Here is a 9663-nt window from a genome sequence, read left to right on the forward strand (position 1 = left end):
CAACGTATCTATAATTTTTTATCGTTCCATGCTATTAAATTACCCGTTTTGGATGTTTATGGGCTTTATTATACACCTTTATATTATTTTTGGGACAAACCTATTTGCCGGAGGCCCAGCCCAAATTGCTGTTTTCTTGCCCATTTTAGTGTTTCAAAGAAAAGGAATATCAAACGGAGTCCAAACGGAATGAAACCTTCGGGAGAGTCATTTTTGGAACGGAAGCAATCCAAGAGACTTGGAGTAGACGTGAAGGAAGCTTGGAGGAAGCCACGAGGCAGGGAGGCACGCCCTACCCCCCTAGGCGAGCCCCCACCCTCATGGGCCCCTCGTGGCTCCCCTGGCCGACTTCTATCGCCTATATATGTCCATATACCCTAAAAACATCGAGGAGCAGTATAGATCGGGAGTTCCGCCACCATAAGCCTCCGTAGCCACCAAAAACCAATCTACACCCGTTCCAGCACCCTGCCAGAGGGGGGAATCCCTCTCTGGTGGCCATCTTCATCATCCCAGCGCTCTCCATGATGAGGAGGGAGTAGTCCACCCTCAGGGTTGAGGGTATGTACTGGTAGCTATGTGTTTGATCTCTCTCTCTCTCTCGTGTTCTTGAGGTGGTACGATCTTGATGTATCGCGATCTTTGCTATTATAATTGGATCCTATGATGTTTCTCCTCCTCTACTCTCTTGTGATGGATTGAGTTTTCCCTTTGAAGTTATCTTATCGGATTAACTCTTTAAGGATTTGAGAACACTTGATGTATCTCTTGCACGTGCTTATCTATGGTGACAATGGGATATCATGTGATTCACTTGATGTATGTTTTGGTGATCAACTTGTGAGTTCTGTGACCTCATGAACTTATGCATAGGGGTTGGCACACGTTTTTGTCTTGACTTTTCGGTAGAAACTTTGTGGCACTCTTTGAAGTTCTTTGTGTTGGTTGAATAGATGAATCTGAGATTGCGTGATCCATATCGTATAATCATACCTACTGATACTTGAGGTGACATTGGAGTATCTAGGTGACATTAGGGTTTTGGTTGATTTGTGTCTTAAGGTGTTATTCTAGTACGAACTCTATGATAGATTGAATGGAAAGAATAGCTTTGTGTTATTTTACTACGGACTCTTAAATAGATCGATCAGAAAGGATAACTTTGAGGTGGTTTCGTACGCTACAATAATCTCTTCATTTTTTCTCCGCTATTAGTGACTTTGGAGTGACTCTTTGTTGCATGTGGAGGGATAGTTATATGATCCGATTATGTTATTATTGTTGAGAGAACTTGCACTAGTGAAAGTATGAACCGTAGGCCTTGTTTCCTAGCATTGCAATACCGTTTACGCTCACTTTTACCAGTTGCTACCTTGCTGTTTTTATATTTTCATATTACAAAAACCTTTATCTACAATCCATATTGCACTTGTATCACTATCTCTTCGCCGAACTAGTGCACCTATACAATTTACCATTATATTGGGTGTGTTGGGGACATAAGAGACTCTTTGTTATTTGGTTGCAGGGTTGTTTGAGAGAGACCATATTCATCCTACGCCTCCCACGGATTGATAAATCTTAGGTCATCCACTTGAGGGAAATTTGCTACTGTCCTACAAACCTCTGCACTTGGAGACCCAACAACGTCTACAAGAAGAAGGTTGTGTAGTAGACTTCAGCCACCGGAAGCGCCGATCTACGACGCGGGTACATACGTGCTCGGCCGCAGCGGCTGCGGGTGCTCTGCTTCCATGGAGGTGTGGCAGCCAGATCTGGCGCGGGGGATGGCGGCGGGGGTGTGTGCGCACGGCGACCTAGTCGGCGGCGGGCGGCACGGGAAGGCTGCTCTGAGGCCCCTTGGCTGTTGGTGATGGGGCCTCCATCTTTCCACTCGGCGGGCGGGCGGTGATTCGTGGTCCGTCAGTGGTCCGAGGCAGCGGCCATGGTGGGGACGCACAGAGGTGTTTGCTGGGGCGCTGGTCATGAGAGATGGGGTGCTAGTGGTGGCCCCTCGTCGCCGGCAGGGTGCCGGACATGGATTCGTTCCGCTCCTCCCCTCCCCCTCTCCCCGACCTAGTGTTGTGTGGTCTCTGCTCTGCCATCTTTGGGTCTGGGCAGTCGTTGGCGGCTCTGTCGGTGATTAGGGTCAGTTAGGCCAAAGCTGGTACCTTGGTTGGTCGTGGAGTTGTCGGATGGTAGGGCGACAACCCTGATGGTGGGAGGCGTGGTGTTTGTAAGCAGAGCGTGCGTTTCAGGTGCAGGCGGGCAATCATGGTTACGCGGGTGGCGTGGTTGCAGGTTGTTGATGAAGCTAGGATGTGACGGCGGGGTGTGAGCACCGGGGTACACCTCCTGCCCAATTTTACTGGCTGACGGTGGCGGCGGTCGTTATTTTCGTAGCCCTTCCTGAAGGGGCTGTCGCGGTGTTCTCACTCCTCGTCTTGCTCCGCGTGAAAATCTGATCTTCAGGATCGAGCGGTGGTGGCTATTCTTGGCCGTTCCCTTATTGGAGGCACCGTTTTGGAGTCTTGGCTTCGTTGTTGTCCATCTCACCTATCTGTTGTAGATGCCCATGATGGAGGTCTCTATAGGCTCCAAGCGGTCTTCCTCATCATCATCTTTAGTTTGTTGGGTAGTCGGTGGGATGGCGTGTCGGTGCCCGGCACCGTTGTATTTTGCCTTGGGCGTGTGGTGTGTGTTTGTATCGGCTTCAGTTGTAATCGGTGATGTTTGCTTTATAATATAAAGTAGGGGAAGCGTTTTTCGTCATTAAGAGAAGTGAAATGATTCAGAATATGTTTCATGGTGTTAAAATATGTGAAGAAATAAAGTATTTATGGCATTGGATCAGTTGTGACTTCATATAAGTGCAAAATATCACCTCTACCGAGGCATTGTAATATCATATTTCATTAAATGTTTATATATCCATCTTTTTCACATAAATCTCAACTGAACGTTTCCTTTTTTCAGCCAAGTGCAAGTCTTGCTACTATATGTTCTCTGTGGGGTTTCACATCTGCGTTTATTAGCATAGTGGTTTTACTTAGTTGTACCACTTGATGCTAAACCTTTTTTTTTAGAAAGGAGGCGCTTGCCCGGCCTTAGAATGAGGCCCTTATGAGTACAAACATCCGGGAACAACTAAAAAGCGAAAGCGAAACAAACAAGTCGAAGTGAAAATAAAGGGATACAAGCCCGTAGGTGGATACATAGCGTCGCAGCGCTAGTGCGGATAAGGGTCCAGCGATCGCTCTCGAGGTAGCATGGGCGCCTCGCAAACATCTGGCAAAGGTGATATATGAAGCACGTCGAAGCTCAGTACAATTTGCCCGCACCCTTTTGACGAGATCCTCCACGAGTCCTTTGTCTTGTCGCTTTGTCAGAAGCTTCCATAGCTACAGAAAAGACACCATTTTATATAACATATCAGCCGGATGCATGGTATGGATGGCATTCGTGCCCCCCCCCCCCCCCCCCCCCAGGCCCGACAAGTCGCTTGATGCTAAACCTGCACCCCGCATCCTAAATTTCTTAATTCATGGGTTTCTACAACTGCAAATTTGCCTTTTATAATTGTTGCTTTATGTTGGCTCTAAGAACTAAAGCCTTGACATGCATGTTTATGCAGCTTAGACAAATTTGATTACCTTGAGCTTGTTTGTAATAATCCTCACATGATTGGAGGGATCGTGTTAATATTTTTAAATAATCCAATCATTGTTTTTTGTCAAATGGACCGGCGCGCGTATCATGATCTAGTAATCAGTGACACCGGTCAATGTACCACGCTGTCCACCAACGTGTAGCAGTAAACAAGCAATCACTGCAAACTTTGTAGCGCACAGTGTCATTGTCCTGCAGCGAACAGCGCAGAGCGCAGTGTAGCAAACAGGACACCTCGCTGTAGGCTGTAGCGCGCCGCGTGCATGAGACGCCGCATGGAACACAGCTACGCGTAGATGTTACATGCATCCATCAATAATGTAGAGTCCATCATAAAAAAAAATGCAGAATCCGTGGTATTTAAAACTTTTATTCGGAAGAAGAAGAAAAAGACAGGTACAGCGTATAATCATAGACCGAGTGATACACGTCGCCGCAGCATACAGCGTGCACGATGATCTTCTTGTTGGAGAAAGCGTATTTGACACGGACGACAGGAAGTAAACGCACACGTGCAATGAGATTAAGGACCAGTTCTCTCAGAATCGCCCCTCTTCAGCTTTTTCCAGAATCGTCACTTCATATATTTTTTACAATCCTAGCTAATTAGATCTTAACTAGATATAATTGTTAAAAATATATGAAGTGACAATTCTGAAAAAAGCTAGGAGGGAGGCGACTATGGAAGAATCGCCAAAAAAACTGACCCTAAGGCACCACCGCTCAGAGCAGCTTCAACAGCTCTGGCGCCACTTTCAGCGATGCCTGCACCACCTGTGGAGTCAGGCCGCCGAAAATCGAGCCCTCCCCGGTGAGGTGCTCCACCGCCGGCCTGCCATGTACGCAGGGACATCGGAAACCATCATCAGTACTAGTACAAGATTTTCATTTCGCAGTTGTCAAGGTCACGGTCACGTACCTGCCGCTCTTGATCAGCGAGACCCACTCCGCACCATCAGCGCCGGCGGCGACGAGCGCAACGGCGAACCGTGGCACAACGAACAAGCTCCCCGCGGGGACCTCCTCGTCCAGCAGCAGCGTGTCGCCGCCCGCGGCAGACGAGACCTGGACGCGCGCGCTCCCGCGTGCCACGTACACCGCCTGCGCCGCTCCTTCGCGGAGCACCCACGGCGGCCTCGCGGCACCGGGCTCGAGCCGCCCGAGCACCGCGCTGAACCCGAGGCCGCTCAGCGCGGCCAGATCCGACGGGGTGAGCGTCTTCAGGGTCCCTGCGGCGACGTGGCCGGCGTTCACGACGAGCCCTTTCCTATCGTGCTCGCACGGGCATACGCCGGGCAGCTTCGTGCTCAGCCTGGTGAGGAGGACGGCCGTCTGGCTCCGGAACGCGGTGGCCGCCTGCTCCTCCGTCACACCAGGCCACGCCCTGGTGAGGAGGCCCGCGTCAAGGCCGCTCAGGACGCTGTTGCCGCCGGCGAGGAAGAAGTATGAGATGTCCCCGGGGCTGAGGGCGCGAGCCGTGTCGCCTATGAACAAGATGGACAAATCATCAGCGTGGCCGTCGTTGTCGTTGTACCACCACGAGACGTCCCCCGTGCGCACGACGATAACATCGCCGGCCTTCAGGCGGACGACCCTCTCCTTGGCCTCGACCGGAAGGACCCCAGCCACCCCGGAGCCACTGAGGACGTAGCCGAACTTGTTGGAGTCAGCGTAGTGCGGCAGCGCGAAGCCGAGGGGCCTCAGCACGAGAAGGCCACACCCGAGCCCCTCCGTTGCGAGCTCCGGCTGGTCGGCACCTGACCAAGCGATGTACGCCCCCGCGTCGGTCTGGACCAGGGGCTTGCCGGCCTTGGCAGACATGCCTCTCTTCCCCACGTACGTATTTACCCTTCATGCATAAGTTTGATCGATGAAACTCCGGTTGCATGCACGCATGCAACTATGCAATTCAATCATCCGTCAAAAAAAAAACCAATGCAAGCAAGCATGTCGTGGGAGATCGAATCACCTGAGCTGGAAGAACGTTGAGCCTTCAGTCTTAAGAACTGCTTATCTCACAAGCAGGAGGAGAGCGTCCAATTTATAGCAAAAAACTAGGGGAACAGTGTCAGTCGTACTCCCTCCTTTCCGATTTATAAGGCTTATATCAAAATTTTAGTTTTTTCATTTTATAAGGTTCAATTTGGTTGTTCCCCATCACATGTTCAGACTTCAAGGTGCATTAAATCATTGCATGCAATTATTAAGAGAAAACTGAACAATGCATGCACTTTATGCATGCATGCATTGCAATTAATGCATTCGTAAACATAATTTTTTTGAGAAAAACAAGAGCATTAATTGGGTGCTTTTGCAAACTACAAAAAATATTTCACCACTCATCATCTACCTTGATTGGTGAGATTTTTGAATTGAGCCTTATAAACAGGAAAGGAAAGAGTAAGTCGTAACCCAAATATCGATAAGCATTAACGTGTGCACGATGGGCGAACAACCAACGATGACACGTGTCTAGAAGCAGTAGGAGGAGAAGGAAAAAACACGGCGATTAATATAAGGAAGAAAAAAAGGGTGACCCCTCGCGCAGATGGAAACCCAGACACGCAACCCCCTCTCTCTCATTTCCTCTCCTCCAGCCCGACTCCCAAATCCACATCGCCGCCGTGATTCGCCGCTGCCTCTTTCTCCGCCTAATCCACATCGCCGTCGTGACCGTTGCCGGAACAAGACATGATGGTGGAGGTGAGGGAGAGAGGGGAGGCTGGAGGGCGATGGAGAGAGGGGAGGTCGAATGAGGGCAGCGTGACCGCGGTGGCCGCAGGGCGAGGGAGAGAAGGGAGGCTGGACGAGGGCGGCGTGGCCGCGGTGGCTGGTTGGGTCGCTCCCTCGCTCTCGTGCAGCCGCATGTCCGACGCCATGAGAGGGTGCTCCGCGGGGTTCTTCTCCAGCGACAACGCTACAGAGTTCGGCTGTCAACAAGGTCCTCTCACGCCCCTCTTCTTCTCCCCTCGGTTAGGTTTGATATTAGTCACGCGGGTCCAATTTGTTTTCTCATATAGGTCGTCATCTTGGTGCAGGCCTAGAGCTGGCAGAGAACAAGCACGGATCGGCTACCTGGAGTCCACTTCCAAGAAATTTTTTCGGCCACGTTTGAAAGCTGGATATTTCTGAGAAGGAACTAAAGGTCAATGAGCTGACGCAGTTGGGTGGCATTGCAGATATGTTGCAGCCTTGTGAGTCTGAGACTCTAAGTATAGATATACATACACATACAAGAGCAAATGCATGCATCGAGTCTTCCTCTAGAGAAGGAAATGAGGTAAGCAAATAGAATCTGTAATGGCCTCACGTGGATCATCTTCAGCTGCTGGGTGTTGCCATAGAGTTACATAGGCTTGGGTCCGTTTATTCTTTCCTTACTACACATCTACTCTCTAGACTTACCATACAGTTCATATAAGTCAACAAGAGTTTGAGATGTGAGGTAATTAGTGCTCAGCTCCTTTATTGTTTACTGTAGTTTACAGCCATTGTTAGCATACATTGAATTTATTAGTTTGACAGACTATTACGTGTCACGCGTGTGCATACAATATGAATGGAATCGATCCTGAATGAACTGATCCTGCCATAGATCACGTTGTGAAGCTAAACCTCCATTTGCGATGTTGAGCCTTGCTAGCTCAATTGCTGCAACCCTTCGAATATGAATGTGGACTGTCAAATGGGTTGCTGCCATAAGTAGAGCTTTCATTTCCTGCTCCCGCAAAACAAACAATGTGGAGCGAGTTATCTAATTGTGTCGAGTCTGAAGCTTCCATGAGCAGCCCATGGTATGATAATAAAACAAGGTATTAGATATTCATATGAGCGCTTCTCTGTATTAACTACCAGAGCAAGGATTGAACCTCATTCAAGTGAAGTGTTGCTTTCCTGATTATGTCATATACATGTGATGTTTCTTGGGTTCAATGCAGGTTGCCATTTTGTTGAGATTTGTTAGTCCAGTAAGCAAACTTCAGTTTGGGTCTGCACCATGATTTCTAAAAGGTAAGGAAATCACTTGCTTGACTGCTTCAGTGCAGCTTGCCATTTTTTTTTTTGAGATTTTTAGTTTAGTTAGAAATGTTCAATTTGGATTTGCACCACAATTTCTAATCATTCAATGAAGGTTTGACTTTGTTGTATCCATTTATGCTGCTTCATCTACAGTGAGTTTTAAGATATATTTGATGTGGACTGCTTCATAGCATCATTGAGAGGACGTTTGAATGCGGAAAGAGTTGACTCCATTCTGCCCGTCAGTTGGTATTACCATAATCAGCTTTGCTTGAATCTCTGAATTATATGCACATCTAGATAAGGATTGTCGGTGTTTATTTTGGAGAAAATAGATTCAAAAGATATCAATTAGATAATGATTTGTCTTTCCATGTACATACTATTGTTGTATGAGACTCTTTCTACGCATAATATATACTACTTTTGGGTTTGTTACTCAGTATCTATAAACCACTCGGAATTATAGGAGTAACTCTAACTAAACAAATGGTTATTTTAAAGGTTAAACTACTGCATACTCTGGTGTCATGATCTTGTCGCTCATGTACTGGATTTAGAAATTGGAAAGTCAAAAAAAAAGGAAACTAATGCTATTGACCTCAGTTAGACCATTTTGCTGAAGACTCGAAGAATCTAAACTAGCCATCACTGATGGAAGCTCTTCCTCTTTGGCGGTGGACAGAAGGAGCACGGGTGCCCGAGACGACGACAACGACAAGCCAAAGGAGACACCGTGGATTCGTTGCCCGCTTCCTCTGCTGCTCGTGCAGACTCTGCACCAACCCGGCCTTGAACTACCCCATCTTATATACACAACGCCCCCAATTTTTAGGTACGATGCCCTCTCCAGTCCCACTGTTTTCGCTGTTTAGTCTGATGATTTCCACAGATCCGTGGGTTTCTCATGTGTGCATTTTCCCTTTATTCTTGTAGCCACCAAGGCCATGGACTGGGACCTGTGTGTTCATTTGAAGTGTTGGTTTGAGAGATTTTTGTTCCCTGACAATGAGTGAGGCACTTGTGATATTGCAAGTCCTGATACAAGGCATGTCCTCTTTTATCCATAAACTTTGCAATGTCCATCTATTGTACTCCTTCCGTCTCAAAATAAATGTCTCAACTTTGTACTAACTTTAGTACAAAGTTGTAGTAAGGTTAAGACACTTATTTTGGGACGCAGGGAATAAGAATTACTGAGAAATATTCTCCATCGAGCATATTGCATTTGGGTCTTTGAGAAGATTTAATATTATGGAGTTTTGCTATATGGGATTATGATCAAGGTGGATTTGGGAATTTCTGATAGATTACAGTGATGCTACATCAAACCGTGCAATTTATAAATTAGACCACTTAGTTTTTTTTGGAATAAGACCAATCACTTTATTAGAAAGGTAAATGTTGGCTTCTCCTGGTTGTGCTTGTAGTGCTTGTAGGACATTTTATGAGGGTGCAACGAGTTGCTTTATTATTTGTACAACTATCTATCCGGTTCAGATTTGGAATTTTCCACATGGTTGAAAAGATTATGTAACCAAATTCCGTGTCAACACGTTAACAAATACATCAGCTTGATTTGTGCGCACAGTCCTGCCTTAAGAGGTGCCACCAGGTGGCGCCCTGATCACTAGTATCTATGAAGATCAAGTGCAAGTTGGCTTTGCCTCTGAAGGGTGGCCAAGAAGTTGTGTGACTGACTCAAAAAAATAATGCAAGTTGGCATCTCTCTTTTGTACTACTAGCTAGTACCATGTACATACTTTGGAGTTTGGACTAACGTAGTCATGCACTCGCGTTACGTGCACGAGATTTCTAGTTTTGACAGTAATAGTGCCTCGAAAGATCAACAAACTTTCCTCAATGGAGAGTTGAAGGAGGAAATTTACATTGATCAGCCAGATGGTTTTGTAGTACCTGGTCAAGAAGGAAAGGTGTGCAAGTTATTAGAGTCTTTATATGGCCTTAAACAAG

At 47.2% G+C, this 9663-nt stretch overlaps 1 protein-coding gene and 1 long non-coding RNA gene across 4 annotated transcripts; one reads left to right on the top strand and one right to left on the bottom strand.

The window, feature by feature from the left end:
* Positions 1 to 3141: 3141 nt before the first annotated feature.
* Positions 3142 to 5714, bottom strand: LOC125556573 (11S globulin seed storage protein 2). 3 transcript variants are annotated; one of them, XM_048719279.2, is made up of 4 exons: positions 5639 to 5714; positions 4589 to 5518; positions 4377 to 4501; positions 3142 to 3401 (listed from the first exon to the last, which is right to left on the bottom strand). In XM_048719279.2, exons 2-3 carry the CDS (start codon positions 5488 to 5490, stop codon positions 4393 to 4395), a joined length of 1011 nt encoding a protein of 336 aa, XP_048575236.1. In that variant the 5' UTR covers positions 5491 to 5518; positions 5639 to 5714; the 3' UTR covers positions 3142 to 3401; positions 4377 to 4392. The 3 variants fall into 3 exon arrangements, with proteins under 3 accessions (XP_048575236.1, XP_048575235.1, XP_087379534.1); XM_048719278.2 differs by lacking the exon at positions 3142 to 3401 and having other exon boundaries at positions 4003 to 4501; XM_087523408.1 differs by lacking the exons at positions 3142 to 3401; positions 5639 to 5714 and having other exon boundaries at positions 4003 to 4501; positions 4589 to 5625.
* Positions 5715 to 7238: 1524 nt separating this feature from the next.
* Positions 7239 to 8687, top strand: LOC147972621 (uncharacterized). Its single transcript, XR_015603478.1, has 5 exons — positions 7239 to 7481; positions 7608 to 7680; positions 7843 to 7938; positions 8375 to 8524; positions 8626 to 8687. It is a non-coding gene; the product is annotated as an uncharacterized LOC147972621 (long non-coding RNA).
* Positions 8688 to 9663: the final 976 nt, after the last annotated feature.

This window comes from Triticum urartu, chromosome 5A (assembly GCF_056163025.1).
Source record: "Triticum urartu cultivar PI428250 chromosome 5A, HENAU_Tu73, whole genome shotgun sequence".
In the NCBI taxonomy this organism is placed as follows: Eukaryota; Viridiplantae; Streptophyta; class Magnoliopsida; order Poales; family Poaceae; genus Triticum; species Triticum urartu.